The 17,319-nt window shown below is 47.3% G+C and overlaps 7 protein-coding genes across 7 annotated transcripts, besides 42 other annotated features; all 7 read right to left on the bottom strand.

Annotated features, from left to right (window-relative positions):
• Positions 1-1,118: a sequence feature (areas merged during assembly that could not be assigned to a particular haplotype. This can correspond to areas where the two haplotypes were merged or to regions with more than two copies in the genome that were merged during assembly.).
• Positions 55-75: a microsatellite.
• Positions 147-175: a sequence feature (AT_rich).
• Positions 209-240: a sequence feature (A-rich).
• Positions 241-296: a sequence feature (T-rich).
• Positions 411-450: a microsatellite.
• Positions 483-529: a microsatellite.
• Positions 655-689: a sequence feature (GA-rich).
• Positions 790-836: a microsatellite.
• Positions 943-1,025: a microsatellite.
• Positions 1,119-17,319: part of a sequence feature (heterozygous, Esmeraldo-like haplotype) that runs on past the window's edge.
• Positions 1,171-1,208: a microsatellite.
• Positions 1,505-1,581: a sequence feature (T-rich).
• Positions 1,629-1,679: a sequence feature (T-rich).
• Positions 1,915-1,948: a microsatellite.
• Positions 1,954-1,982: a microsatellite.
• Positions 2,006-2,035: a sequence feature (AT_rich).
• Positions 2,131-2,178: a microsatellite.
• Positions 2,365-2,387: a sequence feature (AT_rich).
• Positions 2,529-2,565: a microsatellite.
• Positions 2,589-2,610: a sequence feature (AT_rich).
• Positions 2,794-2,855: a sequence feature (C-rich).
• Positions 2,957-2,983: a microsatellite.
• Positions 2,993-3,065: a sequence feature (T-rich).
• Positions 3,159-3,178: a microsatellite.
• Positions 3,348-3,389: a microsatellite.
• Positions 3,400-3,419: a microsatellite.
• Positions 3,485-3,529: a microsatellite.
• Tc00.1047053511109.130 (heterogeneous nuclear ribonucleoprotein H/F, putative) lies at positions 3,554-4,900 on the bottom strand (the record flags this gene model as incomplete). Its single annotated transcript, XM_808094.1, has 1 exon — positions 3,554-4,900. The coding sequence occupies one exon, from the start codon at positions 4,898-4,900 to the stop codon at positions 3,554-3,556; it is 1,347 nt and encodes a 448-aa protein (XP_813187.1).
• Positions 4,854-4,885: a microsatellite.
• Positions 4,958-5,005: a microsatellite.
• Tc00.1047053511109.120 (beta-ketoacyl synthase family protein, putative) lies at positions 5,637-7,049 on the bottom strand (the record flags this gene model as incomplete). The annotated part of the gene is made up of 1 exon (XM_808093.1): positions 5,637-7,049. One exon carries the CDS (start codon positions 7,047-7,049, stop codon positions 5,637-5,639), a length of 1,413 nt encoding a protein of 470 aa, XP_813186.1.
• Positions 7,367-7,852, bottom strand: Tc00.1047053511109.110 (hypothetical protein, conserved; the record flags this gene model as incomplete). The annotated part of the gene is made up of 1 exon (XM_808092.1): positions 7,367-7,852. The coding sequence occupies one exon, from the start codon at positions 7,850-7,852 to the stop codon at positions 7,367-7,369; it is 486 nt and encodes a 161-aa protein (XP_813185.1).
• Positions 7,993-8,024: a sequence feature (AT_rich).
• Positions 8,064-8,095: a microsatellite.
• Positions 8,259-8,298: a microsatellite.
• Positions 8,334-10,799, bottom strand: Tc00.1047053511109.100 (minichromosome maintenance (MCM) complex subunit, putative; the record flags this gene model as incomplete). The annotated part of the gene is made up of 1 exon (XM_808091.1): positions 8,334-10,799. One exon carries the CDS (start codon positions 10,797-10,799, stop codon positions 8,334-8,336), a length of 2,466 nt encoding a protein of 821 aa, XP_813184.1.
• Positions 10,930-10,952: a microsatellite.
• Tc00.1047053511109.90 (DnaJ chaperone protein, putative) lies at positions 11,075-11,752 on the bottom strand (the record flags this gene model as incomplete). The annotated part of the gene is made up of 1 exon (XM_808090.1): positions 11,075-11,752. The coding sequence occupies one exon, from the start codon at positions 11,750-11,752 to the stop codon at positions 11,075-11,077; it is 678 nt and encodes a 225-aa protein (XP_813183.1).
• Positions 11,772-11,851: a sequence feature (GA-rich).
• Positions 11,884-11,910: a sequence feature (AT_rich).
• Positions 12,027-12,070: a microsatellite.
• Positions 12,089-12,149: a sequence feature (GA-rich).
• Positions 12,264-13,121, bottom strand: Tc00.1047053511109.80 (hypothetical protein, conserved; the record flags this gene model as incomplete). Its single annotated transcript, XM_808089.1, has 1 exon — positions 12,264-13,121. The coding sequence occupies one exon, from the start codon at positions 13,119-13,121 to the stop codon at positions 12,264-12,266; it is 858 nt and encodes a 285-aa protein (XP_813182.1).
• Positions 12,897-12,930: a microsatellite.
• Positions 13,121-13,147: a microsatellite.
• Positions 13,254-13,280: a sequence feature (AT_rich).
• Positions 13,566-13,601: a sequence feature (T-rich).
• On the bottom strand, positions 13,896-16,982 carry Tc00.1047053511109.70 (hypothetical protein, conserved; the record flags this gene model as incomplete). The annotated part of the gene is made up of 1 exon (XM_808088.1): positions 13,896-16,982. One exon carries the CDS (start codon positions 16,980-16,982, stop codon positions 13,896-13,898), a length of 3,087 nt encoding a protein of 1,028 aa, XP_813181.1.

The following is a 17,319-nucleotide window of genomic DNA, read 5'->3' as shown; positions in this document are numbered from 1 at the left end:
CAAACAAAAAAAAAAAAAAAAAACCCCCCCCCTCCCCCTCCCACGAAAGCAGAAAAATAAATAAATAAATAAATATAAATTTCACACTTCTCCCCACCGCCACCACCACCACCAGCAGCCCGCACCTCAACGTCTCCACCAGCACCAAAAAAAAAAAAAAAAATAAAATAAAATACATGATTGTCACGTCGTTTGTTCTTTGTTGCCGTTTTATTTTTTTTATTTTTATTTTTATTATTAAACAATAACAACAAAAAATCAAAATCAAACAGAAAATCAAAAAAAAAAAAAAAAACCCACCACCACCACCAACACTCCCTCAATCTTCACCCACCCACAAAACCCGCATGGGCAATTCAAATAATTTATGCGGCTCTCTCTCTGTCTTTGTGTAGGTACGCACGTACGCATGTGTGTATGTGTGGGCAGGTGGGTGGGCAGGTGGGTGGGCCCCTCAATTCCCTCCCTCCCCCAACAAAATGAAAAAAAAAAAAAAAAAAAAAAAAAAAAAAAAAAAAAAAAAAAAAAAGAGGTGCGGCACGTACCACCCAACAGAAGCAAGTGAGAGGAGAGTGGGTGGTGCTGGGCCTAAAATCATCATCATCACTGGCCGGGCAAACAAACAAACAAAAAAAAAGTTATACATCACCCCTCCCTCCTTCCCTCTTTCCCCTCCTCCTCCTCCTCCTGCTACACTCACATACAAAGAGAAAGAGAAAAACAATCAAATCCTTCTCCAACAACAACAACGGAGCAGGAGCAAACAAACAAAAATACAAATACACACTGAAAAAAAAAAAAAAAAAAAAAAAGAAAAGTAAATAAATAAAAAAAAAGCCCTTTTATTGATGAAAATAACAGCGTTTCCTTTTTTTTTTTTTTTTCCCTCAAGAAATTTATATCCTCCAGACCTTCTCTCCCGCCACCCATCCAACCCTCTTCCATGTACACATTTGTAATTGCATACATCTATTTGCACATATACCCCGTATACATGTCCATATAAATAAATATAAATATATACACCGCCTTCCACTCCCCTCCCCCTTCTCCATACCCTTTGCTATTCCAAAATCAATGACGTGCCGCTTATGAAGATTTAATCAACAATTCCTCCCGCAGCCCTCCCTCCCACACACACACACACAGCCAGACACAGACAAACACCCCAATAATAATAATAATAATAATAATAATAATAATAATAAAAGAAAACAAAAAACAAATGATTGAATGCTGCAAATATAAGACAAAATAAATGTCTGTGCCTTTTGTGTGTGTGTTTGTGTGGGTGGGTGCACAAAAATGCATCACCGCAAGTGTGGAATGCCACTCCGTTGTGTTGAACCGCCACCCCTCCTCCACCATCCCCCCCCAAACATCATCATCATCACTTCACCAACACTCAACCATTTTGGCTTCGGTGTTCATACGCATACATATATGTATATACGCTTAGTTCCCATTCATAAAATATCCCCAGCATCCCGCACACTCTCAGTACAAGAAACAAAAAAACGAAACAAAAAAAAAAAAGGCAAAAAAGGCAAAAAAGAAAAAAAAAACGAAACAAAAAAAAAATTATGTTTTTTTTTTTGTTGTTGTTGTTTTCAAAACCCGGGGACGTCAAAAAAAAAAAAAAAAAAAAAACGATGACATCAAAAAAAAAAGAAAAAAAACGTGTCAAGTGTCGAATTCGTTCCACCTGATGGCTTCACTTCATATATGCAGCCCGTGCTGCGATGGAGGTGCGGTTAGCGTCCCTGCCTTCTCTCTCTCTCTCTCTCCTCCGGCATGCGTATGCATGAAATTCTTCACCGGAAAAAGGCGCTCATCCTCGTTATTATTCTTATTATTATCCTTCGCACTCTTCACGGCCACTCCGTCCCCCTCCGCCTGCAGTCTTTTGCCCTCTTTTTTTATTGATTGATTGATTTATTTATTTATTACCCCTTTTTTTTCCTTTTTTTTTTTTTTTTTTTGTGGCTTCCGCTGCCCGCCCGACATTTTTTTTTATATTTTATATTTTATTATTGCAATCCACCGCCATCCCCCCGTCTGCCCATTTCCCCCCTTCCCTGAATGCGTCCACCGTCACACACACACAGAAAAACACACCAAATGGTTACTTATACATATATATATATATATATGTAGATACATAGATAAATAGATATACGCCCCTACGCATTGCAAGTGAATAACTGTGTGGGCAAAAAGACACGCTCCTGTGCCTCATGCCCCTCCACCCCACCCACCCCACTTTTTTTTTTTTTATTCCCCCCCCCCCCCGCAACATCATTCCCCCGTTTTTTTGTTTTTGGAAATCATCTTTTTGTGGTTGTTGTTATCCCTTCTCTTTTCTTTTTATTATTATTTTTTTTTTTCCTTTACAGCCTTCTATATATATATATAGTTATAGTTATGGTTATATAAATATATACACACACTTTTTTTTTTTTTCTCCCCTCCCCACCCTGCATCCCTGTTCAATAAATTTTGTCGCTGCAATACGCTCAGCAGCAGTCTTTCTTTTCTTTTCTTTTTTTTTTTCTTTTTTTTTTTGCGCATTTCAGTCCATCTCCGTGTATTTTTTTTTTAATTTTTATTCCTTCGGTTTTCCACCACCCGTTGATTTTTAACATTTCATCGACCCAACTCTTCCGTGACGCCTGTCGTCACGTCCCCGGCAGCCCCCCTCCCTTCGCCCCCACCCCCTTTTTTGTTTTTTTTTCCCCCCTCACGCCGTCGCTCCACAGGCGCCCCGTGCGGTTCATGTTTTCACCGCTCAGCGAGGGGGGGGGGGGGGACGAGTGTGGAGGAGGGGAGCAGGAGGAGGGAAGGAAGGGAAGGGGGAGCAGCTCGGCACGTCTTTCCCCCGCCCCCGCACACACCCCGGCTGATGTCATGAGCGCCATGTCGACTCCGCACAAATCACGCGTAAAAAAAAAATAATAATAATAATAAAATAAAATAAAATAAATAATGATCCAGAAAAAGAAAAACGGCACACAAAACAAAAAAGGCAAACAAAAAAAGAACAACAAAAACACAAAAGGAAAGAAGGCAGCACCACTTGCTTCCCCCCTTCGCTCCCCACCGCCTCCCTTTTTTTCCTTCTTCGTCCTCACCTCTCCGTCTCGCTTGGGTCCTGTGACTTGTTGTTGTTGTTGTTGTTCCCTTTTGGCTTTCCTCTTTTTTGTATTTGTTGTTGGCTTTTGCTGCGTGCGTGTGCGTGTTTCTGTTCTGCGGCTTCTTTTGTTTGAGTCCATATTTTCTTTTTTCTTTTTTCTTTTTTGATACGCGTTCTCTTTAATCGCAAGGAGAGACATGATGTTTTGGTGCACTTTTTCTTTTCTTTTTTTCTTTTTTTTTTTTTTTCTTTCTTTCCTGTTTCCTTTGTTGTTGTTGTTGTTGTTTTTTCCCTTCTGTTCATTGTTCCCTTGTTGTTCCTTCTTTGTTGCTCCCGCCAAAATACAACGACAATGATAATAATAATAATAATGATAATAATAGTAATGATGATGATGACATCGTCGCTTATTTAATTGCGTCAGCAGTGCGGCTGCGGCACAACACCCAACCCCGGCATGGAGTACTGCATCATGTTCATCATCCCCGTGAGTGGGCTCCCCAGTCGCTGCATCGCCGCCACACTGCTTTGGAAGACTTCAATGTAGCGGTTCCCCATCGCCCCACCGTTTCTTTCCAGGGCCGCCACCAAATCCGAGTCATTCTCCAACTCCACAAACGCCTCCCCGGTGGGCCGGTTCTGCTCATTGTACACCATATGAACACCCTGAGGCGGTATCTTCACCCCCGCAAAAAACTCCGCGATTGACTCCTCCGTCGCGGCATACGGCACACCGCGGATGCGAACTACATGGGGGCTTGGCGCACGCGGCGCCACCATCGGTGCATGACCGGGGAACATCGGAAACAATGGCTGTGGACCACCGGGGACTCCGTAAGGCGCTCCTTGTGGCATCCCACTGCGCTCATATGGGTTTTGTGACAACTCATTACCAAAAGAAACGTGGGGCATATATCCCATGCACGCAGCCGCAATGAATGGGTCAAAAAAGTTTGGTGCCAGCATTTGCATCGCACCAGGGGAAACACCGTTGCCATGATTGCGTGGGCCCACCAAAGGACTGTCGCCAGCACGTGTACCACGACGATCACGACGTGCACGAAGACTGGCGGCTCGCATAATGGCGTCACGATCATACATTGTAGATGGCAAGACTTCAATGTAGCGTGAGCCCATTGTCTTATTGTGAAGCTGCTTTGCCTCCTCGACATCTTCTTCTGTGGCAAGCTGAATGAATGCATCCCCGGTGTTGCGTCCCTCCATGTCCCGGCAGATATCCACACGCGTTACTCCCGGAACAGAACTGACAAACTCCCTTAAATCTTCCTCTGTGGATGTAAAAGGAAGCCCTCGTAATCGCAGGACGTGTGTCTTGCATCCCTGCTCTTGTTGTTCCAATATGCGTTGACGCTCCTCTTCGGTCGATGCGGTAAGCTCAACGTAGCGATTGGCGTCAATATGCTGGCGGTGGAGCTTCTTTATGGATTCCTCCACATCCTCGGGTCTCTTCAGGCGAACGAATCCAGTCCCACGATGTAATCCCTCCGTGAAGTGCAGGATGGGATCCTTTTCATCCAGTTCAAATTCCGCAAAAAAGGCACGAATGGTTTCCTCGCTTACGGAGTACGGGAGCCCGTGAAGACGCACCACCCGCGTCTCAACCATCACCGGGATGTCTTCCTCGCCTGTCTGTGGCTCACCCTGGTAGGCATCGGCGATGGTGTCCGGATTCATCGCGCCCAATTCCTCCGTGCCGTACTGTTGTTCCTCTTGTTGTTGTTGTTGTTGTTGCGGTGGTCTTTCCATTTGCGTCTGTTACCTCCCAACTACACTTGTTTTTTGTTTTCCCTTTCTTGTTGTTGATATTTATTTATTTATTTATTTATTATTTTTTTTTTTTTTTGTTTATTTGGCGGCAATGAGGGCCCCAATAAGACAACAATAACAACATTTAAAAAAGAAAAAAGAAAAAAGGAAATGTGGTTAACAAGGTAAATCATACATTGAATTCTTTATGAATTCAGAGAGAAAAGACCCAAAAACAACTAATAATTAACAAGAGAATATACATGTCACTGTATTCACACCATCCTTCGGTAATTACACGCATACCATCAGAAAGGGAATGTGTATATGTTATACATGCATGCACGCACGCTTGCATGGGGACGTGCGTGTCCCCTCCCAAAAATTTACACGGTGTTGACTCCCACCTCAATCCAATTCACACACACAAATAAATAAATCCCCTCATGCGATAAACGTGGGGTTGTGTGCGGCAAAAATAAAGTGGGAAATCATCATAAATGCATCCCCCTGAACTCCGCATGTAACTCGTCAATTCCTTCCTTTCCGCCTCTATCGTTCATTGCTGTGTGCGGCAGGAAAGAGGGAAAAAACAACCAGCAAACATATATATATATATATATCGGGGAAGTTTCACATGCAAGTGAGTGAACCAAATGGAGAAAAGGTTGCTTTATTTAAGGTGAAAAAAATAACACACGACAAACCGAATGCACGCAACTCCCCCGCCTCTTTCTCAGATTAATGCCTTCTCGACTCGCGTGAAGAGTAGTGCCGTGTTGACGCCACCAAAACCAAAGCTTGTGGAAATCACAGCGTCACCTTGAAATGGAAGAGGCGCGTGGCCTCGCACAAGCTGCAGACGCTCCAACCCCTCCGCTGAAGGGGCGTGAAGATTGATATTTGGAGGTGCCTGCTGGTGATAAAGAGACATGATAGCAACAATGGCCTCAACGCTTCCTGCGGCCCCCAAGAGATGTCCAAGACCACCCTTCACGCTACTGACGTATACCGGACGGCGGCGGCTGGACGTCCCGTCGCCGCCCAGAACTTTGTCCAGGGCGTGAAGTTCCATGTCGTCACCAATCGTACCGGTGGCATGTGCATTCACATACGCAACATCGTTTATTGAAATATTTCCCCCATCTTCTAACGCGGAACGGAGGCACAGTTGCGCCCCACGGCCCTCCGGATGCGGTGCGGCCAAATCGTGGGCGTCACTCGAGATGCCAAAACCGCGTAGTTCCGCAAAAATTTGTGCCCCGCGTTGCATTGCGTGCTCCAGGTGCTCTAAAACGATAATGCCACTTCCCTCACCCATCACAAAACCACCACGATCCTTGTCAAACGGCCGCGACGCTTCCTGCGGCATACCGTTATACTTCGTGCAGAGTGCACGCATACGGCTAAATCCAGCGATGGAAACAGGAGTAATACAGGCCTCTGTTCCTCCACACACAACAATGTCCGCCCGCCCACCACGAATCCATTCTGCCGCCTCTCCAATGCAATGCGCTCCCGTGGCACAGGCGGCAACGCTGCTTCCCACCGGCCCCATAATGCCATACTTCATTGCTGTCAATCCCGTCACCATATTCCCCAGGATCTTTGGAACAAACAACGGATTCACACGACTGTAGTTTACTTTTTCTGGATCCGCATACAAACTGTATGAGACATCACCGACATCCGCAAGAGAAGGCATCCCAACACCAATGTTCACACCAATACGTTCCTTCGCAAATGATGCGAGTATTCGCTTCGCTGGGGACTCAAGGAGCTTTGCATGCGTCAATGCCTCTTCGGCGGCGTAATATGCAAACAACGTCGCACGTGTTTCACGTAAAGTGGGTGTGAAGTTGGGCCCACCCGATGGCGCCAAAACTGGAGCGGCTACTTGGCACGGCATTTTTGCAAGCAGCTGCTCGTGACTCTTCTGCCTCGCCGCTGGTGTGAGGCGGCAGTCGGAATCAATACATGCAGGAAAGAAAAAAGGGACTTCCTTGAGGGGACGTGTGGCAGATCGGCCCTGACAAAGCGCCGCCCACGTTGAAGCGACGTCAAGACCGAGTGGCGTCACTGCGCCAAGGCCGGTGACAACGACTCGGCGGCGAATAAAAGGGGGAAATTCCCCAAATGGCATTGGCATCTATTTTCTTCTTTTTTCGTCTGACACAACAGACAATCCTCACTGCCCTCCGGCTTTTGTTGTTGCTTTTTCCTTGAAAAGATGGTAGGAGACTCAGACTCACGCCTAAGGGCTTCACCACCATCTGCGTTGTACGGGCGGGAAGGAGACCAGACATCGTCGCAAAGTGCACAAAAACACAAGCACAAACAAAGAGAAATAAAAAGAAAAGCGACCATCACACAGCAATATAAGCTACACGCATACTCATCCTGCCTTATGCTCCGCTGTGAGTGGCCGCACACAGCAATTCAAAAGCAGCAAAACAGGGAAATGGACTATAATCTCCTACGCGAGTAGACGGCCTGCGTTGTAGCCTGCTGCGTGTAGGACCCTTTTAATACATTTCGAGAGGGCCTAAAGTTCCGCAGACCCGGAAGAACATGTCCCGAGAGCATTTGCAGCTGATCCCACAATCCATCCACGTTTTGCGCACCCTGCTCTCGCGACGACACACCGCGGGCCCGCAGTGTCTTAGACTCCAACATACTACGCTGCACGTTCAGGATGCCCTCCCCTCGTTTGATGGCGCCTGTAATCATTTTGGGGCTCGTGAGGTGCCGCCGACGGTAAAACTCGTTGTGCAGGCGAAAAAGAAGATCGGCTCGCTCCTGCGGCGGGTGTTGGTGGATGAGACGCAAGAAATCACGGTAGAGATGCAGAACATCCTGCGCCCTATACGGGAAGTGACGGAACGACGGCACCGAAGTCCCAATCACCTGTGGTTCCTGGCGGCTAAAGTGGCAAATCCCAATTCGCAGCATGAAGCCTAAAAGCACTTCTGCAAGAAAAGAGAGAAAGAAAAGAAAAAAAAAGTGCGTTTCCAAACTGGGAAAACGTCCACACCCTATTAAATAAAAAGCGATAAGAAAAACCCTCTCACATCCCTGCCGTGTGAGGAAACAAAAATAAAAAGAAATAATAATAATAATAAATCACAGTGCTGAGGACAAAAACAGGTGAATATTGGAGATCCTCTCTCTCTCTCTCTCTCTCTTTTTTTTTCTTTTCTACACGGCAGGAATATCTGAAGACGCAGTTACATATGTACACACATACAAATACACAGAGAACTACACCTACACGCATTGTTTTCTGTTTTATAATTGCTCTGATCTTTTTTTTTTTTTTTTATGTGTAAGTACATAGAACGTGTAATTTCCTTCAGTCTTTTTTTTCTTTTTTTTTTTTTTTTTTTGCTTTCCTTTTTCCTCCTCTTCTCTTTTACGTTGCTTCTATTTCTATTCATATGAACTGAATCCATCCATCATTTGCGGAGCCCTCAAATACAAAGTTCTCATCCTGCAGTTGTAAAACAATCTGCCGCAGATTCTCTAAGGAGAAGCCGCCGCCTATCTTTTCATGCAGCTCCGCCAATCGTACAGACGGACGTTGCTCACGCTGCATCGCGCGAATGGCCTCTGTTACTCGTTTTTCAAGAAGTTGGGTTGTAATATCCCCTTCCATCATCGCGGACGGTGTTGCTCCATCCTTCGTTTCTTCAGGCGTTCGCCCATTGGCACCGTCTCGGATCATCTCCGCAGGGCGCTTCTGGCCAGGACGTGATTCCACGGCAGCCGCCTGATTGTCCTCACGGCGCTGCAGAGACGCCGTGGATGCGGCATGCACAGAGGCGCGTAAAAGTTCCATGGCGTTCTTGACATCCTCTTCATCCACAGTAGAGGAAAGCCGTAATTTTGCGTGCGCTGTCGAAAGACGAACAATCGCCTCTAATGTACGCGCCGTCACGTAAAAGCCATCCTTTGATCCCTCCTGCTGCTCTGCACGCAGTTGTACATAGTGCTGACTCACAAGCTGCTGCGAGGCCTCCGTCAACAGTGGTCGACCCTCCTTCGCAAGCTGCACGTAGGCACGCAGGAAGTCCACGCCAACAATGGGTTCTCCCGTACTTGTTGTGGTCATACGGAGATCCATTCCACCGCTTCCCCCACCCCCATTCTTTGCAGACTGTGCCCAGACGGAGTCTAGACTATCCACCACCGTTTTGGTCACACTTTGATCAATGCCCACCGGCGCGGCGGTCATATGATTGCGGAGAATATGCCTCCCAATACGTCTGTTATACTCAGAGGAATGTTTGTCCAATACAATAAATGTGAGATCAAAACGTGAAAGCAGTGACTCCGGCAAACCCACATTAAATGCAAGACGATGGTGAACGCTGTAAAAGCCATAGATGGGGTTTGCCGCCGCCAACACACTGCAACGAGCATTGAGAGAGGCGTGAATGCCTGCCTTGGCAATTGTTACAGTCTGCTGCTCCATTGCCTCATGCATGGCAACTCGGTCTTGTGGACTCATTTTATCAAATTCATCAATGCAGAGAATACCACGATCCGCAAGTACCATCGCTCCCGCCGAAAGGGATCGTTCACCCGTGTATGAGTCCACCGACACGGCAGCCGTCAATCCGACACCGGAAGAGCCTTTACCGGTCGTGCTAAGCGCCAATGGTGCAACACCGATTACAAAACGAAGCAACTGCGACTTTGCGGTAGAGGGTTCACCCACAAGAAGCACATTGATGTCACCGCGTACACGTGATTGATGCGCTTGCCGCTCTACGCCACCTACCATGAGAAGCAAGACAGCCTTTTTCTCGTTTGCCATACCATAGATGGTTGGTGCCACCGCTTTGCTTAACGCCTCAAGCACACCAGCAGGACCATCGGTTTGTGTACACTTCTTTGCAAACGACAAGAGTTTCTCCTCCACGGCCATCACACGGCGATACATCGTAAACGCCTGTACAGAAACCACGTGGTTTACTAAAACAATAGACTGAAAGCTTTTACTGTCAGCCGTGGTGTAGGCCATATAAACCCCCACCAGCATCACACGATCCCCGGGCTTCACGACATCCACCAAATCATCATCAAAGCGAAGTTCAACGGTTCGTGGAAGTTGACCTGTTGGTGCACGTTCAGGTGCTTCTTGAAGAATTGCACACTGTGAATCCATAAAAGTCGATAGTCCCAACTCCGTGCGGAGCAAGTGACCCTCCATGTCCATTTTTGGCATAACATTCACTGTTGGAAGATGTGTGCTATCAATCATTGGTGTAAACTGATCGCGAAATTCCTTTCGGGTAAATTTATTTGTCTCGGGGCAATAGTGCACAGACTCCAACACACGTGGGCGATTTGAAGACTGGCGCGTGATGATACCCTCAAGTGCCACCATCGTGTTCAGATGTCGAGCGTATAATTCCCGCGGCGAGAGAACGGTCCCTACAGGGCCTTCAAACCCAACATGCACCGCACGGGAGCGGTAGTCCACCTTCAAATACTCTGGTTGTTGCCGTAGAACAACGTCATGAAGGGCAAGTTCAAGCAGCGGAACAAACTTTCCGGGCTCACGAACGATTCCAACCCCAAGAGAAGCAGGCACCGCTCCCGCCGCCGTGCCACTACCATCAAACCCAGCAGACGCCGGTACAAAGTCAAGCAAATCGCCCATGTCAAGTAGAAGTCGGGACCTGGCAGCAGACATCATCTCATGAATACGTTCGTGGTACTTTTCCTCGTACCGCTCCGACTCAAAAAAGTCAATAAAGTGACGTCGAATAAGGGTCTGCTCCTCCGTCAAACTGCGATTTCCAAGCATCCCCTTTTTTTCTATTTTCTTTGTTGAGAAAGAAGAAAAGGATTTAAAAAAAGAAAAAAAAAATCCGATAGGATGCCACAACATTTCTCTTCGTGTGTTGTCTGGCTGTTGTCTGCATTGTGATGCTTTATATTTATTTCACTCTCCCACGGTGTCCCACGTGAGTCTTTGGTGAAGAACATCCCCCATCGCCTCACCCCACTCACCAAAATGCAAAAAAAAAAAAAAAAAAAAAAAGACTGTGTGTGGGAAATGAAGCATGCATGCGCGGATTTTTCATTATATGCACCAAAAGAAGGGGCAATAGACGTATATATATATATATATGTACCCCATTCCATTTCCTTCATTTATGCGTCTCATACTTTACTGGCGGTTTCTTCTTCGCTTCTTCTGCGTTTTGTACCACACGTGTGTGCATCCACCGACCGTCCATGCCGACCCTGACCTTCATTGTACTCGCGTAGCTTCTGCAGGAGAGACTCCACCTCCTTTTCCTTCATCGACAGAAGATCCTCGTCAATTTCCCATTCATGCACCAACTCCTCCTCCATCCGCTTAAACGGAGTTGTCAGAGCGTTTGTCAACTCATGCAGCATCTGCTTCGCTGCCGCCTCCTTCTCCAACTCCTCCTCACGTTTCGCCGCTGCCTTCGCCGCCGTGGCTGCCTCCTTCTGTCGGAGAATCATGTCGGCTGCAAGCGCCTCTTCCTCCATTACATCCCGTTGCTGTCGTTGCCACGCGGATGTGGCGCCGGTGCCCGTTGAGCGTTGCAATTTCTGCAGCAACTCTTCGTCATACTCTCGACGCATCTGCGGGTCTGTAAGCGTCTCTGCAGCAAGTTTCACCCGCTCAAACGCCGCTCTTGCAGCCGGTGAGGGATCTTTGTCGGGGTGAAACAAGAGAGCAAAGCGGCGATACGCGCGATGGACGGAGCCAAAGTCAACATCTCGTGCGGAAGGGTCAAGGGAAAAGATCTCATAGTAATTGAGGCTTAATATCGTCTCCTTCTGCACATGTGTGGTGCTGGTGCTCATTGTTTATTACCTCGTACGACTATCACTTTCTTCTTCTCTCTGTTTAACCACCCACTCCCCTTCTTTTTCTTTTTTTCTTTTTTTTTCCTCTCTCTCTCTACCATGCGTGTCACGCCTAATTGTCGGCAATGTAAAAAAAATAATAATAATTAAAAAAAGAGATACTGGCGGAAAAAAAAAAAAAGTAAGAGGCACAGAACACGCCACGCCATCCTCCTGCCTACCCTCTTCTCTGCAGAAAAAGTGAACGTCAAAAAAACTCAGGGACATGCACATAAATATATATAAATATATGTATATGTATGTATGTATATATATGTGCCCACCTCGGGAGAATCTCTCATTCCCCCCCCCCCCCCCTCCCTCCCTTGTTTTTTTTTTATCTCCTTCTCGCCTTATTCTTGGTTCCATTGTTTCTTCTAATTTCTTATTTATTTATTGCAATCAACCGTGCACCATTTCCATGTGCTCAACGGTACGCCATCACCTCCGTAGATATATATATATGTATCTACTCAAAAAAAAACAAGGAATCATCGTCATCACCCAGACAAGCATCCAACAAACAGCTCTCCAACAAGTCGCTGCTAATTTCAACTCTGCTAGCCGGCAAAAGCTCTAATGGCGGCAACACGGAAGGCGAACGGAGTGGTGCCAACAGGCGACTGCCTCCTCCAAACGCTGCACGATCCCGCCGTCCCAAATTCGATGGAAATGACTTATCGTCCATGTCATCGTCATTGTCGTCGTCACGTTTGCGACGCGTCGTACCACGCGAAACATTCGTCGGAAGACCGCCCTGACCGAAGAAATGGTAACGCCCTGCAGAAGTGCCGTATGCGTTATTCCACGGCGTTGTTGCTTCTGCTACTACACGGTGTGTGGGAGAGATGAAAAAAGAAGAAGAGCTCGTCTCCCCGCCATTATTTGTAGCCGTTTTACACCCAAACGAAAAGTGGTGGCGTTGTTGTTGTTGCTGCTGCATGTTCTTCTTGCGCAACTTCTTATTGTACGGTGCCCCTGCAGTACCAGAGGAAAAGGGTGTCTTCACACTGCAGCGTGCCCGCCCGCTAGATGATGCATGTCGTGTGGGGGGATAAGATGACTGTTGAAAAAAATCCTCCCCTTCTCCTGTAAGCCAAATCTGCTGCTGCTGCTGCTGCTGCAGCTGTTTCTGCATCTTTTTTCTCCGCCGAGTACGCATTGTGCTCGTACTCTTCTTACTGCTGCGCCTGCTGCTTCCAGCGTCTGAGCGACATGTCTCGATAAGGATGGTGGTGGATGTAAATCCTCCTTCGTCATCGTACGCGTCAATACTACACTCCACGCAGTTGGACATCTCCCTGCCGCCTCTTCCACCCCCGTTCATTTTTATTTTTTTTTTTTTTTTTTTTTATGTTGCAAGAAATGTTAAATCCACCGCCTCCCTCTGTGCACCGCCCAATCCTTCTCTGTGGTATAACAAAGTCAGAGGGAAAGAAAGCGGGGGTAAAAAGTTGGGAAAAAAAAATAATAATAATTTTTTTTTGGCTACGCGTGCCCAAACCAAAGATGCACCTGTCCAACACAACGTTTATGCAGAAATGGAGAAGGGAATCAGTGGCATGGATGCAAATTTTACAAGAACTTCAGTGAAATGTCAACAAATTCGCGCTGGAAAAAAGGAAATGAAAAAAGAGCGGTGATTGCACATGCATATATGCACGCACACATACACATAAATACAACAACTTTAGAGAGAAGGAACAAAAATAAACACAAAGCCACCACAATGGTAACAAAAAAAAAATGAGTGGCAGCAGCAATAAACAGGAAAAAAAAAGGGAAAAAGAGAAAAAAAAAGAAAAAAGCACACATATCGTCAGTCCTTCTTACGTCTTCAGAATACATCCCCTTTCCCTTTCCTCATCCAAGCGACAGACAAATCAAATGTGCCTCATCGCATCCACGTAAAAAAAACATGCGATCCTCCCATGAACTGTCTAATGAAGTTCGCTCCCCATGAAATGCCACAAAGAACATGTAAAAAAAAAAAAAAAAACGCCGAGGTGGAAACAAAACCCCCTTACGCACACACTACTATAAAGTAGACAAAACTTCCACAAATATCTAAAACAACACGCAAGATGCACATGGCCCCATCTTAAACCGTGAGTGACTTAACGCCACTGCCATCTCCTTCCGTAACAATGACATCCTCAATTTGCAGAGTGGAAGCATTGGAAGTGGTATTCACCGACGCCGCATCCCCCTGAATTGTTCCCGCCTCGCTTTCTCGCATTAAAAACTCCACCCACAACTCCGCAATACTTGGCGACGTGCCACTGTCACCACCTTCCTGTCTCGCTCCACGGCCAGGACCTCCCCAGACAGTTTTCACAAGGCCTCCAATGAGTCCACCACCTTTTCTCTGATGGCCGGGCTTTGGATTGCTAGGACCGGGCAACAGACCCGCCTTTTCTTGCATCTCCTCGTCCCAGTTCAGCAGGCCACTTAAAACCTTCAGCATCTCATCTGCCTCACGTCGCTTACCCACAAATGCATGAATAAAATTCACCGTAAGGTGACTAATGACGCGTTTGTCAATCATGGTCGTCCCATTTAACTGCCGCGCCGTCTCATCCAGTGCCTTTCTAATTTCGGCGTGTTTTCGATGAAGTGAAGTAATTTCCGCATTCTTTGCCGCAATTTCTCGCATGTGGCCTGCGGCCAGTGCGTCAATGTCCGCCTGATGGTGGTGTTGTCGCTTCTCAGCCTCTAACAATTGCGTCCGCAGCTGATCAATCTCAATTTGCATGTCGGCTGTCCGCTCTTCCACATCACGTGTTTTGTTCTGTGTGAAGGTATCAAGCACCTGCTGGAGTGTCTCCAAACTACTTTGCGCCTGCGACAATTCCTCCTCCCGATCAAGCAGGTTCCTTCGCAGTGTCTCAACATCCGCCTCCAACGCGTTTAGCTGTTCCTGATGATTTGCCTTTCCATCACTGGAGAGACCTATGCGTGTTTCCCATGCCCTTTTTTCCTCCTTGAGGCCATGGAGTTCATTTGTTATAACCGTCAGAGTGTGTTGTGCATCATGGCGCTGCTGCGACTCCGCCTGAAGTTGTTGTTTCAGCTTTGCAAAGGACTGATCCCGGATGGAAAGGTCCTCCCGTAAGACTCCAATGGTTTTCCAGGCCTCGCTCACCTGCTGAGAAAGTGTCCCATTCACTCCTCGCGCCTGCTCATAGGTTCGTTCCCACTCCTTCTGCAGCTGCGCTGCTTTTTGATTTTCACTAAAGAGGCGGTTAAACTCACTCACAAGAAGAATGACTTTATCCGAAAAAGACGCCCCGACGCCCTCACGCGGCGGCGGCAAATCTGTGTCTGTGCGCACAAGGCAATCCGTGATGGTGTGCTCCAGCTGCTGCAAAAGCTCCTTTTGTCGCGCACTTGTCGTCTCCAGCTCCTTCTTTCGGGCTGTGAGAGCGCAGACAAGGGAAGCCTCATTTCCCTCCGTTGCATGCCGCGCCTCCTGCAAACTAAACTGCAGCTCCTCCACTTGTGTTTCGGCTACAATCAACTTGTTTGAGAGCGTCTCTGCGTCGGAGTGCGCCTGCTTGAGGCGGTCTTTAAGCTGCTGCACTTCCTCCCACAGCTTCTCCCGTCGTCTTTCTAATTCAATCCCGTGCTGCTGGGCGTCCTGCAATTCGCGTTGGAGTTTTTCAATCGTTTCACGTGTCCTTTGCTCCTCTTGTGACACAAACGCTGCCATGTTACGCGCGTGTTCTTCGCTTAGCGCCGCCTTCACGCGGTGGACGGCCTCCTCACCTTCATGTTTGTTCGTCTCCAACTGCGACCGCAACGCGACAATTTCCTTCTCCAAAGAAGATGTCAGCTTTTCCAGCTCCTCACGATTCCTCGCGGCGGCCCTTTCCATTTCCATCCCATTCCCCGGCGCCGCCTCCTCCTGCTGCGTCAACATCTTCCCTCGTTTCTCTTCCTCCTCCCTGTCGTTTTGTCGCTCCTGCTGCCGCTCATTCTCAAGTCGCTGAACCAGTGCCGCCAGTCGCTGCGCCTGCTCCCGGTCGTGAGACAATATCTGCTCTCTTTCCTTCACTGTGACGCGGTGGATGCGCCGCTCTTCTAGTAGCAACGCCGTCATTTGCTCCTTCTCACGCAACATGAGAACTTTTTCCTCTTCCAGCGCCTCAACGCGCCGACGGAGTTCCGCCACTGACGAATCCCCCACCACCAATCCCGATGCAACGTGACTGCTAACATGAGCATCTGAATGAGCAATAGGGACAGACTCCATTGGAGTTTTGTCTTTATTTTGTTTCTCACGCTCAACGCGTTCCAATAAAGCATCGTGTAGCTCCTGCAACGATTCGATCTGCCGTCTCTTTTCCAAGCATTCCTCTTCCCGATCAGCTAACGTTTTTTTCATCTCATCATGCAATATTTTTATAATGGTGGCCTCATCATCAAATTTCTTTACCTGTTCACGCAGTTCTTGAACTTCACTCTGAAGTTCTTGACAATCCTTTTCGCGCTGCGAAAGTTTTTCTGCAAATTCTTCCTTTAGAGCCTTTTCCGAGCTTATTCCATGCTGAAGCGTCGCCATTTTTTGTTCATAATACTCCACGGTCTTTTTATGTGATTCCCTCACTTTTTCCTGGTACGCAAAAACCTGTTGTTCAATCTGAAATTTAGCCTCCGACAATCGCCGTACCTGCTGTTCCAATTTCTCAATATATTCCTCCTTGTTTTGCTTCGCCTCGCCACCGTTTTTTGTTCCTGCTGGGGATGTTGTTGCCGCCGCTGTTCCCATTTCAGATTCTTTACAAGGCGTTGATAACGTCTTATCCACAGTTGCGGTAGAAGAAATTCGACTCCGCTCAACACTCTCCTCATGTACGCTGGAGTTGTTAAGACGTGATGGTGGCGTCGTGCTAATATCCGATGGGGCTGCTTGACGAACCGGTGGGGCGGTGTATCCCCCTAATCGTGACGTCGATAAACTGCCGCTATGGTCGTAAATCGAGTCGTTCTTCACTGTTAGGAGCCGAGAACTGTGCGGTGCCGCATGCGACATCGGACGCGGCTCCTCCCGCAGTGGCCTACTTCTTCCCCCGCCGGAAGGTTGTTCCTTCTCATGGGCATCCTCCGACTCCTCATCGAGTGGCTGAGTGATCTCGGCAGCAATGTCCTTGATTTTCCTCTTGACGTCACCCCAGTTACTCCACATGCTGCACTAACTTTTTGTGTGCGTAACAGTAAAGGTACAATGCACACCTCGCCTTGTTTATGCCCACCAGCAACACTGCCGAGTGCTGCTGCCTCTCAAAAGCTCCTGTTTCCTTTTCCTTTTCCTTTTTTTTTTTTGGTATTTTTTTAGGGGGTTACTTGTATACCTTTGGCTTTATATATATATATGTTGGTGAAGATAAATAACAACGGCGGCAAAACACAATTCAACAAAAGAAAAGGACATGAATGTCATCAAAAATGCTTAAAGATGTCATTACTATGAAAGTTCGTACATATTTTTTTTGTTTGTTTGTTTCTGTGTGTGTCAGTCTATT

The sequence above is a fragment of the Trypanosoma cruzi genome, genomic scaffold, assembly GCF_000209065.1.
Source record: "Trypanosoma cruzi strain CL Brener 1047053517051 genomic scaffold, whole genome shotgun sequence".
NCBI classification, from domain to species: Eukaryota; Euglenozoa; class Kinetoplastea; order Trypanosomatida; family Trypanosomatidae; genus Trypanosoma; species Trypanosoma cruzi.
The sequence above is the reverse complement of the archived record's forward strand: the minus strand, read 5'-3'. Positions and strand labels throughout refer to the sequence as shown.